This window comes from Mustela erminea, chromosome X (assembly GCF_009829155.1).
Source record: "Mustela erminea isolate mMusErm1 chromosome X, mMusErm1.Pri, whole genome shotgun sequence".
Classification (NCBI taxonomy): Eukaryota; Metazoa; Chordata; class Mammalia; order Carnivora; family Mustelidae; genus Mustela; species Mustela erminea.
This window is the reverse complement of record NC_045635.1, coordinates 71,475,771-71,499,383: the sequence shown is the minus strand read 5'-3', so window position 1 is coordinate 71,499,383 and position 23,613 is coordinate 71,475,771. Positions and strand designations below refer to the sequence as shown.

The 23,613-nt window shown below is 34.3% G+C and overlaps 1 protein-coding gene across 1 annotated transcript in view; it reads right to left on the bottom strand.

Annotated features, from left to right (window-relative positions):
• Nucleotides 1-23,613, bottom strand: part of LOC116583220 — a 258,959-nt gene that overhangs the window by 60,249 nt on the left and 175,097 nt on the right. The window contains exon 8 of the mRNA XM_032331251.1: nucleotides 21,648-21,767. Coding sequence (XP_032187142.1) covers nucleotides 21,648-21,767 — 120 coding nt within the window. The remainder of the gene's footprint in view (nucleotides 1-21,647; nucleotides 21,768-23,613) is intronic.

The following is a 23,613-nucleotide window of genomic DNA, read 5'->3' as shown; positions in this document are numbered from 1 at the left end:
ATCAGAAAAAGTTCTAAAAAAATACTTTCCATGGGAAAAAAACTAAAACTTAATGTTATTTTCATTATTGTTTTAGTTATGATTTTCATTATGCAAACACACACACAAACACACACATTTCTTTTGTCTAGTGGAGCTTTTGCAATAAATACCATATTTAGAAAAAAAAAGTACTCAGATATGGAACTAACTGCCTCTTGTGAATGCCTAGAATTTCTAAAGCTTTAATTTTCCAGATGAGTCAGTCAGAAAAGTTGTATTGTTGAAGGATCTTCTAGAAATGCATTACAAATAGCTGCTTTGTTATCCAAGGCTCCACTTGACTGGGCACAAATAGGTGTGTAGTAAATATAATCTATTTGCATAATCGAGAAGCAGTACCCTGGTGAAAACAGCTGTCTGTGGAGTAACTTCTGTATGGCATTATATGGAAGCGCTGATTATTGACCTTGGTATCTATAGATAGCAGTCTATTGATAGGAGTCAATATCACTCTTTTTTCTTAAAATTTTTTTTTAAATTTGTTTTCAGCGTAACAGTATTCATTGTTTTTGCACCACACCCAGTGCTCCATGCAATCTGTGCCCTAATACCCACCACCTGGTTCCCCCAATCTCCCACCCCCTGCCCCTTCAAACCCCTCAGATTGTTTTTCAGAGTCCATAGTCTCTCATAGTTCACCTCCCCTTCTAATTTCCCTCCACTCCCTTCTCCTCTCTAACTCCCCATGTCCTCAGCATAACCGCTTCCAGTCCTGTCCATGTTGCTATAAAAGTTGGGTATTCATCCTTTCTGATGGAGGCATAATACTCCATAGTGTATATAGACCACATCTTCCGTATCCATTTGTCTGTTGAAGGGCATCTTGGTTCTTTCCACAGTTTGGCAACCGTGGTCATTGCTGCTATAAACATTGGGGTACAGATGGTCCTTCTTTTCATTACATATGTATCTTTGGGGTAAATACCCAGTAGTGCAATTGCAGGGTCATAGGGAAACTCTATTTTTAATTTCTTGAGGAATCTCCACACTGTTCTCCAAAGTGGCTGCACCAACTTGCATTCCCACCAACAGTGGAAGAGGGTTCCCCTTTCTCCACATCCCCTCCAACGCATGTTGTTTCCTGTCTTACTAATTTTGGCCATTCTAACTGGTGTAAGGTGGTATCTCAATGTGGTTTTAATGTGAATCTCCCTGATGGCTAGTGATGATGAACATTTTTCGATGTGTCAGATAGCCATTTGTATGTCTTCATTGGAGAAGTGTCTGTTCATATCTTCTGCCCATTTTTGGATATGATTGCCTGTTTTGTGTGTGTTGAGTTTGAGAAGTTCTTTATAGATCCTGGATATCACCTTTTGTCTGTACTGTCATTTGCAAATATCTTCTCCCATTCTGTGGGTTGCCTCTTTGTTTTGTTGACTGTTTCCTTTGCTGTGCAGAAGCTTTTGATTTTGATGAAGTCCCAAAAGTTCATTTTCGCTTTTGTTTCCTTTGCCTTTGGAGACATATCTTGAAAGAAGTTGCTGTGGCTGATATCGAAGAGGTTACTGCCTAACTGTTCTCCTCTAGGATTCTGATGGATTCCTGTCTCACATTGAGCTCTTTTATCCATTTTGAGTTTATCTTTGTGTATGGTGTAAGAGAATGGTCTAATTTCATTCTTCTACATATAGCTGTCCAGTTTTCCCAGCACCATTTATTGAAGAGACTGTCTTTTTCCCACTTTTTTTTTTTCTGTTTTGTCGAATATTATTTGACCATAGAGTTGAGGGTCCATATCTGGGCTCTCTACTCTTTACACCAAGAGTTAAAATTTCCTGCTCACACAGAGGTGAACCCCTATTTCCCCCTTTGGCCATGCTCCATTTTCTCTTTCCTGAGGTGCAACTTGAAAAAATAAAAATAAAATGACAACTTGTAATGCCCCAGGAATTGAGAAATTGGAAGAGGAAGGAATTTAGAGACATTGGATTGCTGATTCATCAGGGTCAAAGCAGATGGATCATATATATCCCTTCTTAATCTATACTAGATCACTGGTACTTCCACTGGAAACTAAGGAAAACTTCACTACAGTAGCAAAAATAAGATATTAATTATACCAGAATTGCTTGAGAAAACACAAGTGGAAGACAGCAAAAAGTTATATGCTGTTAAAATAAAGATTGCTACAATTTGAGGATACAAACTGACAGCTATCCAGGAGATGCACTCTTATAAATAGAAGTAAACATTTTGGGGAGGGGATAATCTCCTAGTTAGGGTTTACACATTGGATAAAATCTGTACTGTGATTATATTTTCATGCTGATGAGTTCTTCTTACCTACTAGAGTCCACTCCTAGAAGAAGCTTCAGAAAGTGATTTGGTTACCTTTAAAATTTCTCTTGTTATTAATGAGGAGCAAACATCTGCTCTTTGTCAGAAACTATAAGGTACTTCACCTTTTTGAACCACACAATTCTCATTCATATTATAAAGGGATTAGTTTTTAAGGGCTATATATAGACTCTTCCAGATATTAGATGTGGTAGGATTTATTGAGAATCTACTGAGTTTGGTTGAATCAATAATACATTTGAGTTTTACTCTCAATAAGCTAATAATTTAGTTAAAATATTTTATTAACCAATATCTGAATAATTGATGAAAATCAGGTTCTATACACATGCTAAATTCCACTTAAAAGAACAATTTTATTCTTAAAAACAAAACAATTATTGGCTTTTTTGAATTGAAGCATACACAAAATCATCTTTAAATGACTCCTCCAACTTGGAAATTCAACTAATTATTAGAGTGTGCCTATTTAAATATTTAAGTACCAGAGAGTCAATTAAAACTTCTAATATGATGGAAGTTAATTGTGTAGTAGGTTATAATATATGTGGCTTACAATTAGTGTACTAGGTCAGGTGGATTGGCAATTCTTTTGGCTAACATTTTCCAGGGGCTATGAATGCAATTAAATGCAAAATATTATGTGTTGATTCAAACTACTGCTTGGAGTTACTAATAAGATTCATTTCAATTAAATATATTGTAGGATTTAGTTCTTGAAATTGTAGTGGAACTACAATGTAAAAAATATTACATCATATTAAATATTCACCTTTATGCAAAACTTAGAATGATTCTTGTAGGTAAAAATAGGGTAAATAGGTACATTTGAAAACTAATTTCACATTTTTGGTGTATTCAGACCAAATACATATGATAACTGTTTATTTCATGGATGCTTAATATCATATAGGTCCAAGAGGCTAACAAGATAGAACAACTTTAGCTAACTGGTTGACTATGGTACTGTTACACAGATTCCAAGATATTGTAATTAACTATGATATATTTAAGACATACTGCTTTTGGTAGGGATTTTCATTATTGTGTCTTTCACTAAGGAAAATCAGTCATGACCAGGTGGGATTTATCCCTGGGATGCAAGGGTGGTTCAACATTTGCAAATCAATCAATGTGATAGAACACAAATAAGAGACCAGAACCACATGGTCCTTTCAGTCGATGCAGAAAAAGTATTTGACAAAATACAGCATCCCTTCCTGACTAAAACGCTTCAGAGTATAAGGATAGAGGGAACATTCCTCAACTCCATCTATGAAAAACCCACAGCAAATATCATTCTCAATGGGGAATAGCTGAGAGCCTTTCAATTGAGATCAGGAACACAACAAGGATGCCCACTCCTGCCATCATTTTTCAACATATTACTGGAAATCCTAACAACAGTAATCAGACAATAAAAAGAAATAAAATGTATTCAAATTGGCAAAGAAGTCAAACTGTCTCTCTTCGCAGATGACATGATACTTTATGTGGAAAACTCAAGAGACTCCATCCCCAAATTACTAGAACTCATACAGCAATTCAGTAATATGGTAGGATACAAAATCAATGCACAGAAATCAGTAGCTTTCTTATATACTAACAATGAAACTGTAGAAAGAGAAATTAGAGAATTGATTCCATTTACAATAGCACCAAAAACCACAAGATACCCTGGAATAAACCTAACCAAAGAGGTAAAGGATCTAAACTCCAGGAACTACAAAACACTCATGAAAGAAATTGAAGAAGACACAAAAAGATGGAAAAACATTCCATGCTCATGGATCGGAAGAATAAACATTGTCAAAATGTCTGTGCTGCCCAGAACAATCTATACTTTCAACACCATCCCAATCAAAATATCAATGGAATTTTTCAAAATGCTAGAACCAACAATCCTAAAATTTGTATGGAACCAGAAAAGACCCCAAACTGCCAAGGAATTGTTGAAAAAGAAAAACAAAGCTGGGGGCATCATGTTGCCTGATTTCAAGCTTCATTACAAAGCTGTGATCACCAAGACTGCATGGTACTGACACAAAAACAGACACATAGACCAATGGAACAGAATAGAGAGCCCAGATATGGACTCTCACCTTTACGGTTAACTAATATTCAACAAAGCAGGAAAACACACCCAGTGGAAAAAAGACTCTGTCTTCAATAAATGGTGTGGGGAAAATTGAACAGCTTTATACAGAACAATGAAACTCGACCATTCTCTCACATCATACACAAAGATAAACTCGAAATGGATGAATGACTCAATGTGAGACAGGAATCCACCAAAATCCTAGAGGAGAACATAGGCAGTACCCTCTTTGGCTGATGAGGGCTGATATCCAAGATCTAGATCTTGGATATCAAATTCAACACTGAAAAAACAAATAATCAAGTAAAAAAATGAGCAGAAGACATCAGCAGACACTTCTCCAAAGACAACATATAAATGGCTAACAGACACATGAAAAAGTGTTCATCATCATTAACCATAGAGAAATTAAAATCAGAATCACATTTGGATACTACCTTATACAAGTTAGAATGCAAAAATCAACAATGCAAGAAACAACAAATGTTGGAGAAGTTGTAGAATAAAGGGAACCTTCTTATATGGTTGGTGGGAATGCAAATTGGGTGCAGCCACTTTGGAAGACAGTGTAAGGTTCCTCAAAAAAATTAAAAATAGAGCTACCCTATGACTCAGCAATTGCACTACTTGGTATTTACCCCCAAAGATACAGATGTAGTGAAAAGAAGGGGCAAATACACCCCAATGTTCATAGCAGCAATGTCCACAATAAACAAATTGTGGAAAGAGCCAAGATGCCCTTCAAAAGACAAGTGGATAAAGAAGATGTGGTCCATATCCACAATGGAATTTACTCAGCCATCAGAAAGGATGAATACACACCATTTGCATCAACATCTATGGGACTGGAGGAGATTATGTTAAGTGAAATAAGTCAAACAGAGAAAGTCAATTATCCCATAGTTTCACTTATTTGTGGAACATAAGTAATAACATGGAGGACATTAGGAGAAGGAAGGGGAAAATGAAGGGGAGAAATTGGAGTTGGAGATGAACCATGAGAGACTATGGACTCTGGGAAACAATCTGAAGGTTTAAGAGGGGAGTGACAGGGAGAGATAGGTGAGCCTGGTGATGGGTATTAAGGAGGGCATAGATTACATGGAGCATTGGGTGTTATACATAAACAATGAATCACGGAACACTACATTGAAAACTAATGATGTACTGTATAGTGACTAACATAATGTAATAAAGAAATTTAAAAAATAAAGAGAAATGGAAAATGGAAAAAAAAAGAGTAAAATCAGTCATATCCTATATGTGTAAAAGACAAAATCAGAATACATATTTTACAAGGTCTGAGTTATATTGGGAAATAATTGAAATAAATTGGTGGTAGAGGTAGCAAAAGAGCATTTAACAGAGAAATGATTGTTATATATAATAAGCATTATTTTATCATTGTATAGAAGGGGATTAATTAATATTTAAAACAATAAAAATATTCTGTGCTTTTTATTGCATTCTACTCCCATTCTATGACTGTTGCTTACCTAACTGTATTTTCTATATTAATAAATTAAGGTGATGGGATTTTATTCTTTGAATTAGCCAAAGAATAAATAAAGAATAAATCCCATCACCTCCAACTTCACTTTGAGTTAGGTCTAAACCTTTCCCTCAAATTAAACAAATAAGTACCAGATTTGTGTTTTGTACCAAGTAGAAACAGCTTTTGTGTGACAAAAAGCTAAGTAATGTAAACAGAAATAGTTTTTTATTTACTTCCTTTATTTGATATTGATGCAATCACAACAAGCACAGTGTCAAAAATGACCTAACGATAATCTCCAATGGGCATTCATATTTAAAATTCAAAATAACACTCTATTATGCCTCTCTTCTTGTTTGATTCCAAAGAAGAGCACAAATTTATTCTTTCTTTAGAAAACCATTGTCAGGATGAATGACAATTTAAGTAATTTAGTTGGATTCTGAGATTAAATAGTAGTAAAAAATAAAATTCAAACACCCATAATAACTCTTGCATGGGAATTGTAAAATATTCTAAAGTTGTTGAACAATATACATGCAGGTTATTGAACTTGATATTTGAGAACTGAGTTTTCCCATTTAGGACACTGGTCAATCTTTTTTTTTAAAATATTTTATTTATTTATTTGAAAGACAGAGATCACAAGTAGACAGAGAGGCAGGCAGAGAGAGAGAGAGGAGGAAGCACGCTCCCTGCTGAGTAGAGAACCTGATGCGGGGCTTGATTCCAGGACCCTGAGATCATGACCTGAGCTGAAGGCAGAGGCTTAACCCGCTGAGCCACCCAGGTGCCCCGACACTGGTCAATCTTAAAGATTAAAATAATATTAAAAATAGGTTCCAGAAATTCACATGGGCTCACTAAGTGACTGGCCAGATTTTTCAAACCTTATCTAATTTGCTATTGGATATAAAGACAGGATTGAAAGCTTTCATTGTTTTCACATTACTTTTTTCATACATTCTGCTTTTCTGAATCTAATCAAGGTAATCTAATGCTTGTATGGTGTGATGCAATTGTTTTACAGATTGCCAAAATTCTTTCCCTTTGGCTAATTCAAAGAATAAAATCCCAAAGGATATATAGTTGCTTCTTTATAATAACACAAGATAGCCAAAATCTTTTATAAAAGACAAATATTTAGCCAAAGATTTAGTACTCATTATTATATAACCTGTGAATAAGACCTAGATAAGATGACTTTTGATTTAAAGAGAGGATTTGTAAAGATCTGAAATGTAGTTTTCTGCTTGGAGGATCAAAGTCCCTGGATCCATTTTCTTGCTTTTACCATCACATATCATTTTTTCTAGGTCAAGACCACACAAACATTTGAATTCCATGAGATACATCTTAAAATATTATGATTGAGTTATTGGTTCTAAATAATATACAATCAGTCTACACCAGTTTAGACACAAACTCTACCAAAATAGTTATTTTGTGCCACATGAACACAGTTTAAATCTTTATTGTTAATCTCCACCTTCATGTTCTGTCAATCAATAATGGAAAATGAGTATGTAAGCCCCATCTCTATAGGAAAATTAATCTGTGTATTTTAAGTTGCCAAACAAGACATTTTAAGTTTTAACTTATTAATAGTAAATTTCCTATATATATTGAACAAGTGAGTGCTACTTAATAAAACAGAAATATTCTGTCAGTAGAGCTCACAATTGTAGCACCTTAAACATCAAATGGAAAATTACCATTGAAAATTGCAAAAAACTCTGCACAAAACAACTCCATTTAACCCCAACACTAAGAGACTTGAACAAACTCTAATGGGTCTTCTAATAGCTTAAGGCCATGTCCTTAGGATGGCCCTAGCCTTCTTTAAAATGCCTGCCTGAAAAAGCTTAACATTTCCAGAAGAATTTATGGTTTAAGCTGGTGACAGTTTGGTAGGCCCCTGAACCCTATGTTAGAACAATTTCTTTAAAAAGCTTGCAAAATATAAATCCTTCTTTTGTCCTTTGAGTTGCAAATCTTCTATCACACAGAACTCTTTTTCTCAAGGACCTGGGAGTCTTTTTGAAATGTAAACATTTAAGGAGATAGATTTTATTTCTACCTGTTGTGGGAGGGAAAAGGCCTAACTTTGATGGATACCTTAGTCTAATTTCTATCACTACTTCCTTCATAAAGATAAAAGAAATTTGTTTCTTTTCTAGATAAATGCCAATTAGCAAACCCAGATTTCCTAGTCACAAGGACCAACCCCTACTTAATGCCATTCAGTGCCTTGCCTTTGCAAACCCTTAGCATTTTAAAAACTTTCTATTTTTTTTTTTTTTTTTTTTGTGCAAAGAGTTAATACTGATCTATTTATTTCTGGATTTTCCCAAAGTTTACATACAATCACTCCTTTGGGGCACTCCTCTCTCTTTTTTTTAAATAAATTGATTTATTTATTTTCAGAAAAACAGTGTTCATTATTTTTTCACCACACCCCGTGCTCCATGCAATCTGTGCCCTCCATAATACCCACCACCGGGTACCCCAACCTCCCACCCCCCCGCCACTTCAAACCCCTCAGATTGTTTTTCGGAGTCCATAGTCTCTCATGGTTCACCTCCCCTTCCAATTCCAAAAACTTCCTTTTGGCTGAGTTGAGCTCAGGTTACATTGAGGTCTCTCCCCTATTGTAATAGGTATTAACGAATAAAATCTGTTTTTACCATATTTTGCAAGTGTCTGGCTTTATCTTTGACATAAAAAGACTTATTTCCAAATTTTCTATTTTGAATGGTATTATAAGAAACCATTTATAATATCACTATCTTTGGAATCACTGGAATTATCAGTAAACACTAACAAGTACTTAAATTACAATCCTTGCACTAACAAATATTTCCTTTGAAAATTTCAAGTATACTCATTGAAAGTGTAGCCCAAGATAATTTAAACATAACTATGCTACTAACCATGAACCTTGTGATGTATTGTCTTTGATAGTTCCCTATAAAACCTGGCCCAGTCCATTAGCATCCTCCATTGTATTATATGAAACACTTCTATTTGTTCAAAGCCTTTAGCTGAAAAATAATATGTGCAGGTTGCCTCAAAATTATAAGAATACTTAACATGTTGGTAAATTCTAAGATAAATAGTTTTAAGAAAATGAAAGTTGGTTGGCATGACAGGCTCCAGAACAAGAGTGTGTTGGGAATTTACAATTAATGTTATAAAGTTAGTATATGATTTAAATTAAAAGTTTATTTACTTCCCATCTGAAGTGACTGGCCATTATACAATTTGTAAAACAAACAAACAAACAAACAACAACAAAACCCTTTTTTGGAACTTCTTGATTGTGTGGGTTACTCATGTTTTCCATTTTTATCTGACCTAAATCCCTAGGGAAAAGTAGGTTTTAGTGAAAAAACTAGCAGCGAATGTTATTTATTTATTTATTTTAAATTAATTTTTTATTTTTTATTTTAAAAAGAATCTATTTGGGGCGCCTGGGTGGCTCAGTGGTTTAAAGCCTCTGCCTTCGGCTCAGGTCATGATCCCAGCGTCCTGGGATCGAGCTCCACATCGGGCTCTCTGCTCTGTGGAGTGCCTGCTTCCTCCTCTCTCTCTGCCTGCCTCTCTGCCTCCTTGTGATCTCTGTCAAATAAATAAATAAAATATTTTTTAAAAAAAGAATCCATTTGATTTTCACATGCAGAAAAAAAATGAAAAAATACCTCTCAAACTTTTAGATTTATAAAGAGAGAAAACTGCATTTAGCCATGTGTTTTTCTTTTTTAAAAAAAGATTTATTTGTTTGAGAGAGGGAGAGAGAGCCTGAGTGGGAGGGGGAGAGGGACAGAGAGAGAGAATCTCCAGCAGACCCAGCACTGAGCACAGAGCCTGATGTAGGACTCAGTCTCACAAGTTTGAGATCACAACCTGAGCCAAAACCAAAAGTCAGACACTTAAGTGACTGTACCACCCAGGTGCCCCTGTTCTGTTTGCTTTTCTAATATCTAGTGGTGATTAGTAAGTCACCCAAATAAAATCAGTAAAAGTATTTACTATTAGTTCTGAGACAAAAGTAAGATTTCTCCTAGTTAACTACTGTCCACAATGTGTAAAACCAGATTTCTCTCTCGCACCAGAAAGATAATTCCTGTTTACAACACTCAGTTTAAAATGGCTCAGGATTATTAAAATATCTGTTGATTTTATTTAAAATAAAATGATCAGACAAAAATAACTGTTTTGTTAGTTGTTTTGGAATCAACTACTTAAGTGTTCCTTTTTGGAACTAGGAGCATTTGTGAAAACATTATCTTAGGGTATAGAAACATAATTTTATTATTAAGATTTACTGAAATTTATTGTTGTTGGTAAATATTTAATAATGCTGGACAAACAGTGGAGCTACCACACCATCATATCATGTTAGATGGATTGTCATAATCACACAAAATGTCATCTACTATAAACTACTACTAAATGCCCACTTTTGAGATGAATTGTTGGGTACTCACTTGGGTCATGTACCCTCAAAATAATAATTTCATTGACTGTTATAGTTCTTACCATCCAAAAGAGATCCATGACAGATTCACTTAGAATGACCTCACGATAAAGAAATTAAAGGGTGATGTTTTTCCAGGTTAAAATAACAATTCTTTTACTTTATAGTCCTTTATTAGACTGTGAAGTCCTTGGGAGATGGGCACATTCCCATTATAAGCAGACTGTCTGGCATATAGTATATACTTAAGACAGATCACCAAATAAATCAATGGATCAGTCAATGAGTAAAAATGTTGTTCTAGTCCTTCTCTGGAATATACTAATTTGAGGCAAAATATTTCTTCCTAAGTCCATCTCACAATTTTTTTAAACTTCTGTGCAAGCTTATCATGCTTGTTTATCAACTCTAAATATTTGCAGATCTGCAGCAAACTTCTATTTCAAAGGCAATCAAAACACACAAGTACATTGTCCTTTAGAAATAATTATTCCTCTAGAATATTTTCACATTTAAGAATCACTTTGGAAGACTAACATGTTTAATTTAATTTTATTTTTTAACTTTTTGATAAGAAAGTAAAAAGATAATTTTTTTGCAAAGCACTATAAACAATCACCTGTTAAGAAATGAAGTATTATAAGTCAAGCAGAGAGAGTCAATTATCATATGTTTTCACTTATTTGTGGAGCATAACAAATAGCGGTGGACATTGGGAGTTAGGAGAAGGGAGTTGGGGGAAATTGGAAGGGGAGGTGAATCATGAGAGACTATGGATTCCGAAAAACAATCTGAGGGGTTTTAAGTGGTGGGGGGGTGGGAGGTTGGGGGAACCAGGTGGTGGGTATTAGAGAGGGCACGGATTGCATGGAGCACTGGGTGTGGTACAAAAAACAATGAATACTGTTATGCTGAAAAGAAATTAAAAATAAATTTTAAAAAAAGAAATGAAGTATTAAGATGGTCAACAGACACATGAAAAGATGCTCAACATCATTCATCATCAGGGAAAAGCAATTCAAAACTACAATAAGATATTACCTCACACCTGTCAGAATGTCTAAAATCAACAACAGAAGAAACAACAGGTGTTGGCGAGGATGTGGAAAAAGGGGAACACTTTTGCACTGTTGGTGTGAATGCAAACTGGTGCAGCCACTCTGAAACACAGTACAAAGTTTCTTCAAAAAGTTAAAAATAGAACTACCTATCGTCCAGCAATTGCATTACTATGTATTCACCCAAAGGATATAAAAATAATAATGCAAAGTGATATAGGCACCCTGATGTTTATAGCAACATTATCTACAACAGCCAAATTATGGAAACATCCCGAGTGTCCATGAAATGATGAATGGATACATGAAGGAATATTACTCAGCCATAAAAATAATGAAATCTTGCCATTTGCACTGATATGGATGGAGCTAAAGCAAATTATGGTAAGCTGAATCAGTTAGTCAAAGAAAGACAAGTACCATATGATTTCACTCATTTGTGGAATTTAACAAAACAAAGGGGCAAGGGGGAAAAAAGAGAGAGGGAAACCAAGACACAGACTCTTAGCTACAGAGAACAAACTGATAGTTACCAGAGGAGAGGTGCGTGGGAGGATGGGTTAAATAGGTGATGGGGATTAAATAGGGCACTTGTGATGAGCACTGGGTGCTGTATGGAAATGTTGACTCACTATGTTGTACACCTGAAATTAACATTACACTGTATTACACTGTTTGTTAACTAAAAATTTTAAAAACGAAGTATTAGAATATTTACTAAGATTCTTCTTATAATAATAGTGCTATCTCAGGGTGCTTGGGTGGCACAGTCAAGTTAAGCGTCTGACTCTTGGTTTTGGTTCAGGTTGTGATCTTGGTTTCATGAGATGGAGTCCTGTGTGGGGCTCCATGCTCAGTGCAGAGTCTGCTTGAGATTCTCTTTCCCTCTGCCCTCTCAGACTCTGCCCCTCCTGCTCCTGCTCTTTCTCTAAAATAAATAAATAAATCTTTTAAAAAATAATAGTCTTATCTTTCATTTTTACTGAGCACTTCATACGTGTTAAATGCATTTCAATTTATCCTTACAGTAACATTATTGCATATCATTAACTCCATTATACTTTTGAGGAAAATGGGAGCAGTTAAGTAACTTGTCCAATGTTACATGGTTTAAAATTTATCTACTATAACCCCTTTATTTTTACAAATGAGAATTTGAAGTTGTGTGGAGATTAGTTAATTGACAAAGATCACAAAGCAGTAATTAATGGAAATAAGACTACAATGTAAGTTTCATGACCCCTAGGTGCAGTACTCTTTGCAATTTGAATAATTAAATTTCATATTATTTATCTATTTTAAAACTTTATAGGTTTTAGCCAAATTGCCTTTTGCCTTTCTCTAGACAGAACTATGTAATCTTTTAAATTTAATTTAAATTGAGTTTTGACTTGGGGAGAAGTCTAGGTAATGATAGAGATTGGAAATTATAAGCATACAGATAACAGTTAAAAGCCACCAGTTTCCTTAGGCAAAAGGAAAGACAGTGCTTCTCAAACATTGGCCTGCATCAGAATTACTGAAACTTTGTTAAAAAATTCACATTCCCAAGCTCTAACCCTACAGATCCTGATTCAGAAGCTATGGAGGTACAGTTCAGGAATCTGCATTTCTACCAAGAACCTCTAAGTGCTGATGTAGGTAGTCAAATAATCGTAATTTGAGAAACACTGAAGCAGAGGGAGCTTGGGGAAAAAAACACCACCTCATTACAAAGTATGGGAGAATAGCAACCCTTATGGAGTAAAAAAAACTTAATCCAATCAAGGACACTGAGAAAAACAGCCAGATAATTGAGAGAAGAATCCAGAGAGTATAATGCCACAATAGCCAAGAGAAGAAAGAGTTTCAAAGAAACAGTAACCAACTATGTAAAATGTTGCAGATAAAAATGTAAGATGGGGGCGCCTGGGTGGCTCCGTGGGTTAGGCCGCTGCCTTCGGCTCGGGTTATGGCCTCAGGGTCCTGGGATCGAGTCCCGCGATAGGCTCTCTGCTCAGCGGAGAGCCTGCTTCCTCCTCTCTCTCTCTCTGCCTGCCTCTCTGCCTACTTGTGATCTCTCTCTGTCAAATAAATAAATAAAATCTTTTTAAAAAAATGTAAGATGAAGACTGAAGTTTCAGTAGAGTATTGAGGACAGAAGATTGGTTTCTACAGGTTGAGTAGCAGATGGGATGTAATAAATTCATAACATAGACTGTCCTTTCAGGAATCTTGGCTTAGCAGTGAAGGAGAAAGCCAATAAAATAGTTAATGGAATACACAGAATCAAGAACTGTTTTATTTGGGGAGATGAGTGAGATTTGAGTTTGACTTTAGATTGAGCGGAAGGAGCAGATGGAAAATTAAGGTAAGTCAAAAGGAATAGAAACCTCAAGAAATTAAAAATAGAACTTCCCTATGACCCTGCAATTGCACTCCTGGGTATTTACCCTAAAGATACAGATGTCGTGAAAAGAAAGGCCATCTGTACCCCAATGTTTATAGCAGCCATGGCCATGGTCGCCAAACTGTGGAAAGAACCAATTTGCCCTTCAATGGACAAACGGATAAGGAAGATGTGGTCCATATACACTATGGAGTATTATGCCTCCATCAGAAAGGATGAATACCCAACTTTTGTAGCAACATGGACAGGACTGGAAGAGATTATGCTGAGTGAAATAAGTCAAGCAGAGAGAGTCAATTATCATATGGTTTCACTTATTTGTGGAGCATAACAAATATCATGGAGGACAAAGGGTGTTAGAGAGGAGAAGGGAGTTGGGGTAAATTGGAAGGGGAGGTGAATCATGAGAGACTATAGACTCTGAAAAACAATCTGAGGGGTTTGAAGTGGCGGGGGGTTGGAGGTTGGGGTACCAGGTGGTGGGTATTACAGAGGGCACGGATTGCATGGAGCACTGGGTGTGGTGAAAAAAATAATGAATACTGTTTTTTCTGAAAATAAATAAATCAATTAAAAAAAAAAAAGAAAGTAGGTGCTGAAGGACATGAGTAGGTAAGAAGATCATTCTTAGAAAAGAGGATAAACATGTTCTTCTCCCTGACTGGAAGGATGAAATAAGATTGCCAGTGTAGAAAACAGTCATTTGGAAGGTGGGAACACAAGAAGCAAAAAAGTTTCACATCTTATGCTTTATTTATTTTGAAGCTATGTTATAATTATTTGCATACAAATTTAAAACTGTCCTACCTTTCTGATGAAAGGAAATTTTTATCTTGTAAAATGCCCATCTTTATTTCCAATAATGATTTTTCTCTTAAAGTTAACTTAGTCTGATATTCAAAATTTCTTTTGTTAATTATTTGCATGGCATGTTTTTTTCATCATTTTACGTTTAAACATTCTATATTTTTGTATTTTTGCATTTTAGACATGTATTTTGTAAGGAGACCATAGTTGTGATTTTTCTACCTAGTATAATATTTGTTTTATCTTAATTGGGGCATTTAGTTTGTTTACGTTGAATACTATTACCACCACATTAGTACTTGATTTCCACTTTTTCTGCCTACTTTTTTTTTCCCTTTGCTTTTCCTTTCTTGCTTTTCAAGATTATTATTTTCCATTTCCCTTCTATTGCTTGATAGTTATACTTTATTTTATTGTTCTTTTAGTGATTTCCATAAACATAGCAAGTTTATCAATGTACTTTTTCACGTCTTGGATAGCGCTAGGACATTAAAATACTTTATTTACCTCCTCCTTCTTTATTTGTTACTGTAGTAATGGGTTTAAATTCTATTTTATTTCTTTACTCTTAAATATTTAATTAATTTATTTATTTGTCAGAGATAGAGTGAGCGAGAGAGAGAATGAGAGCAAGCACAAATAGGGGGAGTGGCAACCGGAGGGAGAAGCAGTTTCCCTGCTGAGCAAGGAGCCTATTGTGGGAATTGATCCCAGGACCCTGGGATCATGACCTGACCTGAAAGCAGACGCTTAACCATCTATGCCACCCAGGTGTCCTGAAAATTTAAAAAAAAAATAAAATTCTAAAAATAAAGGTGGATTTTCATATATTTTGTTCTTTTGAATAAAAAAGATGATTTAACCTGGCTGGCTCAGTCTGAAGAGCACACAACTCTTGATGTTGGGGTCTTGAGTTCAAGTTTCATGTGAGACGTAGAGATTACTTAGATAAATAAACTTTAAAAAAGATTATTTCAAATTTAGCATGTTTTGTTCAATTTTTAAAAATCTGCATGAGTATAAGTAGATAATATTTTACTTTCACATCTATCATTTCTTTTGAAATGCATACCATCATTTCATTTGGTCCTCAGAAATTACTCTATGATAAACAGGGCAGAAAATATTTTCAGATTCATTTTTAAAATTAGCTAATTGATACCTAGATGCATTTTGCCATACTCTACCCCTGCTGTCACTATCTACCAAGTTCAGTTGGATTGTCAGTATTACTTGCTTATTTAATCATCTGTAATTGGCTGTCTTTTCTCAAAAACTAATCCAAAATTTTACCACTTTCAAAGGGAGTGGGTCCCAACTCAGCCACTTTTCAATCTCAGCTTACGGCTTCATACCCATTTCAGTAAAAATACTGAGCCAATCAATTATGAATACTCCCAGTAATTGTGGACTTGATATTTGGTGTCAATCTTCTAGCTGAAAAAAAAAATGAAAAGTTTGACAAATTTGTAAAAAATCTCTAAAGGCATTAGAGAGATATCAATCAATTTTAAAATGGGGCTAAGATCTGGGAGAACACTGAAACCAAAAAGCAATGCAAGAAAAAAGAAAAGGGAATGGGTTAGTTTCAAAAAGTGGACTGAAAGCACTGAAAGAAAATAACTGCCAACTTAGAATTCAATTTCGCCCCACCCTCCCCCCAAAAAACCCTTCAAAATGAAAGTGAAATAAACACTTTTTGGACAAACAGTATGAGCACAGCTGAGAATTTATAACCAGTACATTCAACTAAAGGTCGTTCTTCAGCAGCAGAAATATGTTTCCAGACGGAAGCTCAAGGATGCAGAAAGGAATGAAGAACAAAAAATATGGTAAACATAAATGATTATTGACTGGATCAATGATAATAACATCAATAATAATAATGTGATGTTTAAAATACATAGAATTTAGGGATGCCTGGGTGGCTCAGTTGGTATAAATAAATAATCAAAATCTTTAAAAAAATTTAAAAATTATTTAAATTTTCATTTATAGACCATGCAATTACTGTCACATTCCTCCAGCACTGGGAGAAATATTCATGGAAGAAGGCTCTGAGTAGGCAAGTAACTGACCATATCACACTTAAAGCAACTGAGAGGACAGTGTTAAAGACGTGAGATAGAATGGGAGAAAGAAGGAAAGTAAAAAGACAGACAGATCCTCTGTGAGTTTCAAATTTATACTTCCTTCTTTAAATCTGGTATTATATACAAATATTAAAACATTGACCACTATGTCAAAAACTTTAAAAGCTAATGAGGTACTATAAGTTTGGTAACTGAATATAAGAATATAATAAAAAAAAATCTGATCTCTTCTAAAGCTTCCCAATGAAGATAAATGAGCACAGCTATCTTACCCAGACTAGGTAATTTTGGAAGTCTATTAAGGTCATTGGTCAAAGAGTTACTGCAGAATGCTCCATGGAGATTACATAGCAAGACCAGTGTCTGATTATGAGTTCTAGGTTTTATCTCCTGGGTCTTTCCACTTGAGTGAAAGTAATATGTCAGGCAAGTAGTTGTAGGTTTCTCCTACTGAGCAAAGATGAACTGTTTACTCTGGACAATTTGGTAACATAGTTCATTATTTGCAATTTTTAAAAATTATTTGCAATTTTTACATGGGACTAGATAGAATCTCAAACTTTGTTTTGGAGGGTAGAAAGACAAAGACATTTTTCTTGAGCTAAATCATAGTATTTCAGAATGTACTGTAAAAACACATTTTGGGAACACAAAACACTCCTTTTAAATGATCCATCTTTAAAATGAAAATACCTTGTAATCATGCAATATTCAACATACAAATATGTATTTTGTAATTCTGCTCTAATTTTTCTTACACTTGGAAATGATTCCACTATTGATTTACTTTACAACAGAAAGTCTATAAAGTAGCCTACTGGGTTTTTAAGTGTTAAAAATGCTAAAATTTCTATTAACTAAGACAAATATCTACTTCTTAGATTTATCTCTTTGTAAAGAAGAAAGGTGATTTTTCCTGCCATGTAATCATTCTGGCCAGCTTCCTTCTACTACTAGTCAGTATCCTCAACAAAGCACATTGCTTTATACCAACACCTATTAACTAGAATGCTATATTATATTCCAAGGGTACAATTAAATTTTGTCTTGAATTTTTATTTTGGATTGCTGATACTAACAACCAGAAGTTGGCACAGATGTCACAATTTCCTGAAACATGACAGATCTCAAAATCAACTACAGTATCATTGATAACTCACAACATTGCAATGTTGCAAAGACATTTTAGATGGCTGCCAAAAACAGAGGAAACTGATTGAAAGCCATAGCATACAAAACAAACCTCAGATTGTATAAGAATTCAATGGCTATGATAATGAAAATATCTGGGTCTTCACAATCCTTGTTCAAATCAGTGATCATAATTACCCACTCATCAAGTGCATGAAAAGCACATGGAACATCCCAAAGAGGTTGTAACTTTGTAGCTAGTATTTAATACAACATAGCAGAAATAATTCAAGCAACTGACATAGAGGGAAGCATACTGGCTTGGCACATTCTTTGCTAATATAAAAACCTTATCTATACAATATTTACTGTTTGACTTCCAATATTGTTTTCTTCTTTCACTACTTGTGTCCATGGACTGACAGGAACTGTTGATGATGAGGAGTAGAACCAAAGAGAAGTACACAAAGGGAAAAACACGCCTAATCTCAGAGACAGATTTACCATGAAGCCAATGAAGCTTAAGTTTTAGGGATTCTCACTTGTAAAAGCCCATTCCAAGACCCTGAAAAGTATTTTATGTTTGTAATATTTTCATATTTATATTTGTTGTGATTTTTCTCATTCCAAATTTCAATTTAAAGATATATGCATGTATATAGAAAATATATAAATATAAATATATACATACATATGTGTTTTTTTTAAAACAGTGACTCTCAAACTGTATAAGGTTCAGGCTCTTCAAAATCTGGCCTCTGCTGTTAAGTGTGACTCACCAGTAGACTGGTGAATTTGATTTGATATCCTTCAAACACCTAACATTCTCCCCTTACCCCCAGTACATCTGAATCCACAGCTGCAGAACAAACATTTTGATGAAAATCAACAATACTCAATCCATTTCCATTAGGAATCAATTAATCCCTAGGCAGATTACATGCACTAGTTAATGATTTCTTTGAGAGGGCACTACAGGAGTAGATAAAATTGTAGGCCTATGAAACAGTATTCACAGAATTATAAGTGACCTCAGCTGTCATTTACCCAAGTCCTGCATTTTACGTATAAGAAACAAAATTAGAGAGGAAATATGACTTGTTTAAGTTTACATCTAGGTTATTAGTGGTAAAGCAGAGATTTCAAGAAAGCTATTTAATCCTTATGCTACTTTATACTATTGTTTGAATTTTTTTGCTTTAACATTTATGAAGCTTATTTCCTAACATGCTTGAATTTGTAAATTTTGTAAATCAAGATTAAAATTCTACAACTCTACAACTGAGAGCCAAATTACTATTTAATATTTTAAATCACTATTTTGTGTACTTCACCATCAACATAAAATGTCATAATTTTTGCATGCAGTTTATAGTTTTTTTTTAAAGATTTTATTTATTTATTTGACAGATACTGCAAGTAGGCAGAGAGGCAGGCAGAGTGAGAGAAAGGGAAGCAGGCTCCCCGCTGAGCAGATAGCCCAATGAGGGGCTCTATCCCAGGACCCTGGGATCATGACCGGAGCCGGAGGCAGAGGCTTGAAACCACTGAGCCACCCAGGTGCCCCCAGTTTATAGTTTAATTACATCCTTGATACAACTGCACAATAAAGATAACAGTTTCTATTTTAAAGGTCTATCCACTTTTTCAGGTCATTAATTGACTATTTCAAACTAAATAATTCTGTATTAAAAATCTCTATCTTGGAACACTGGAGTGGCAAAGTTGCTTGAGCATCAGACTCTTGGTTTCAGCTTGGATCATGATCTCATGGTCATGAGATCAAGCCCCTGGTCTGGCTCCATACTCATCATGGATTCTGCTTGAGATTCTCTCTCCCTCTCCTTCTGCCCCTCCCCCTCATAGCCTCTACCTCAAATAAGTAAATAAATCTTAAAAAACTCTATCCCTTCTCTTTAAATTATTATGTTAAGTTTTCCATGCAAATTTAACAATAATTTTATGTTTACAAAGATAATAATAAAGACAACAATAAATTAAAATGATCCTGCAAATATAAACATGACATTTGAAGGATTACTTCAAATTATAGCTTTAGAAATTTCATGTTAAATCATTTTTTTCTGTTGGAGCAAGTCTAAAGTTTCGTTTTTCTTTTGTTTAAAAAGGAGATATAAGTCATAACTACCTTACTTTGTAAAAGTACTGGAAACTCACATAAATACTAGGACAGAGGCAATCATTTGTGATTGGGTTAAAATTATGCACATAAAATATGCTAGCTGACTTCACTGGTAATTAATCTTCAGGTTTCTTATTTCTGAACTTAAAAATTCCTTATCTTAATTCAGTATAAAAATCTTTACAATAAATTTGTTAACATATACATATAAGTAAGATGAAATGCAGATAAGTTAACACTAAGACCCAGTGGTTAAATGCACAAATGTTATGGACAATCAATTAAGCTAAAAGGATATAAAAGCGACTAATAAATACAGTGAAAAACATGTAACCTCTTTAATTGTAAGAGAAACAATTGTGACCAGGATTATAATCAATGACTATTTATCACCTACATGATCCTATTTATTTAAACAGTAAAAGCATCATGAAATGGTTATGCATGCATGCTGCTGATAAAAGTGTAAACTGATACAATTCTTCAGAAAAGCAAGTTTTTTACTATATATTAAGAAACTAAAAATATTCATAACCATTGGACCAGTAATTTCATGCCTAAGCAACTAAGACTGAAAAAGGCTTTATGTGTGATAATTCACAATTATGTATATCGAAGCAGTATATATAATAGTCACATAGCAAAAAACTTAAAATTATATTCACTTAATCAAGTTATAGTATATAGATATAGACATTATATGACATATATATTAAATATACCTACACACACAGGTTATATATATACACACAGAAAGACATTTGTGTGTGTCTGTGTGTCTTAATTGTGTAAGTAAAATATGAATAGAGGAAACACTGGGGAAAAATACACAAACATTGTTAATGGTTAAAGCAATTCAAATGCTTTTCTACCTTTCCACATTTCAGATAAAAAGCAGTTATTACTTTCAAATTCAAAACAATTAATTTTAGTAATAGTGATAAAGAAATGTAGAAAACAGGAGAGATTTATATAGCGTATAAGAAAAAAATGTCCAAGCAATTAAACCCATACTTAAACAAAAATGAGGTTTGATGTTACAATTCTAGTAAGGTAAAAGAAATAAATCCAGTACTGGTCAAAATACAGGTTTTAATTCGGTAGAATTCTTCTGGTAGATAATTTGTCTTAAAACAGTTGTACATTCTGTCATCATAATCAGGATAATAGGAATGTAACTGATGAAAAACCCTGTAACATTTTTTAAAGAAAACTTTGCTAAAAGAAATCATAAGAATGTATTCAAGAAAATTATTTGAATAGTTGAAATACATTATAAGTACAAAGTTAATTATATCAGCTTTACTCTTAATATCTGAAAATTGATGGCAACCTACATAATCCAACAATAATTGAATGATTAAATAACTTAAGTATATAAATTCAATAGCACATGAGGCAGTCATTTAAAATTAATGTAATGACTATATGGAAAAGAAAGATGTGAATATATCATCATATATACTGTATATGTTGAGGAACATTGGGAGGAAACGAAAACCCCATAAATAATTGCCGTGTTAAATCAGAGAGGATTCCATTGACTTTTATAAATCTTTTTGAAATGCTTAGTATTAATGATAAATCTTTTTTTTTTTTTAATTGCTTACCACTTGCACCTTAGATAGCTTTTCTTCAGAGGTAAGTAGTTCTGTAATCTGTGTTTCTGGTCCTATAAGATCAGGTGGAAGGGAAGCTATGTAATGACAGATTTTAGTCACATTCTTGCACTAGAAAAGAAGAAAACAAAGAAACAAGATGAATAAAACTCTCTACAAATATAACTCAACCTTAGTATGTAATTGTCATAAATTTCATTTCTCAAAAAATTTAACATATACATGTATACATATGTATTTATAATCAGAGAAAGATAATACACAGCTCACTAACAGGATGAAAAAATATATTTGTTTGATTCCAGAGCCAACTGTGTCATATCAAAGTATAAGACTGGGTTAAATTTTAGGTCCTCTAAACTGTGGTGTAGGCAACATGAAGATCAGTAAGAAAAAGTAAAAAATAGGTTTTAAATATTCAATTGTTTTTGATAAGAAATCATGGAAAATTTCATGGAAATATTTAAAATGGCAGAAGAAGAAATCAACTATCCTAACCTAAGAAGAAATCAACAATCACTCAGAATCCTGCCTACAGGGAAACAGGGTAAATATTACATTTACTTCTCATGATCTCCATAAATACTGTGGATTTATTTTAAAATGTACTTTTGGCAGAGATTTTTATACATGCTGTATTTATGCTTTCAGGGACCATATTGACATTTCCTTTAAATATGGCAAACACTCTAAAGGAAATTTGAATTGTGTGAATTTTAACATTTTTTAAAGATTTATTTTATTTCATTTATTCATTCATTCATTCATTTCAGAGAGAGCAAGAGAGAGAATGGGGACAGGAAGAGAGGGAGAGAGAATCTCAAGGAGACACCACATTTTGAGTCTATTTTTGTGTGTGGTGTAAGGAAATGGTCCAATTTCATTTTTCTGCATGTGGCTGTCCAATTTTCCCAGCACCATTTATTGCACTATTGGGTATTTACCCTAAAGATACAAACGTAGTGATCCAAAGGGGCACGTGCACCTGAATGTTTATAGCAGCAATGTCCACAATAGCCAAACTATGGAAAGAACCTAGATGTCCATCAACAGATGAATGGATCAAGAAGATGTGGTATATATACACAATGGAATACTATGCAGCCATCAAAAGAAATGAAATCTTGCCATTTGCGACAACATGGATGGAACTAGAGCCTATCATGCTTAGCGAAATAAGTCAAGCAGAGAAAGACAACTATCATATGATCTCCCTGATATGAGGAAGTGGTGATGCAACATGGGGGCCTAAGTCGGTAGGAGAAGAATCAATGAAACAAGATGGGATTGGGAGGGAGACAAACCATAAGTGACTCTTAATCTCACAAAACAAACTGAGGGTTGCTGGGGGGAGGGGGTTTTGGAGAAGGGGGTGGGATTATGGACATTGGGGAGGGTATGTGCTTTGGTGAGTGCTGTGAAGTGTGTAAACCTGGGGATTCACAGACCTGTACCCCTGGGGATAAAAACATATGTTTATAAAAAATAAAAAATTAAAACAAAAAGGAGACACCACATTGAGTGTGCAGCCCTATGTAGAGTTCAGTCTCCTGACCCTGAGATCACAACCTGATCTGAAACCAAGAACTGAAAATTCAACCAACTGAGCCAACCAGGTGCCCCTTTAATATTTTGATATAATACACATAACACATTTCTGAAATGTAAGAGTTTAAAAAAAAGAAATGAAAATTTAAATAAAAAGAGTAATAAATAATGGTCCAATAAACCACCTACTTAATCAGTAAATCTCATGGGTGGGAAAAGAGCTTATATATAACTCTTTGAATCCCCATCACTTAGCACAATTACAAAAATCTAGTAAAACCACATAAACACTTATTGTTGGTGAGTATGAGGACATACAAGCAATTTTCTAATTTTTCCAACAAATAAGTAAGATGATTAAGTCTAACATTGGCTTTAAGTAATGGAGTCATGGAAAGCACAGTGATTT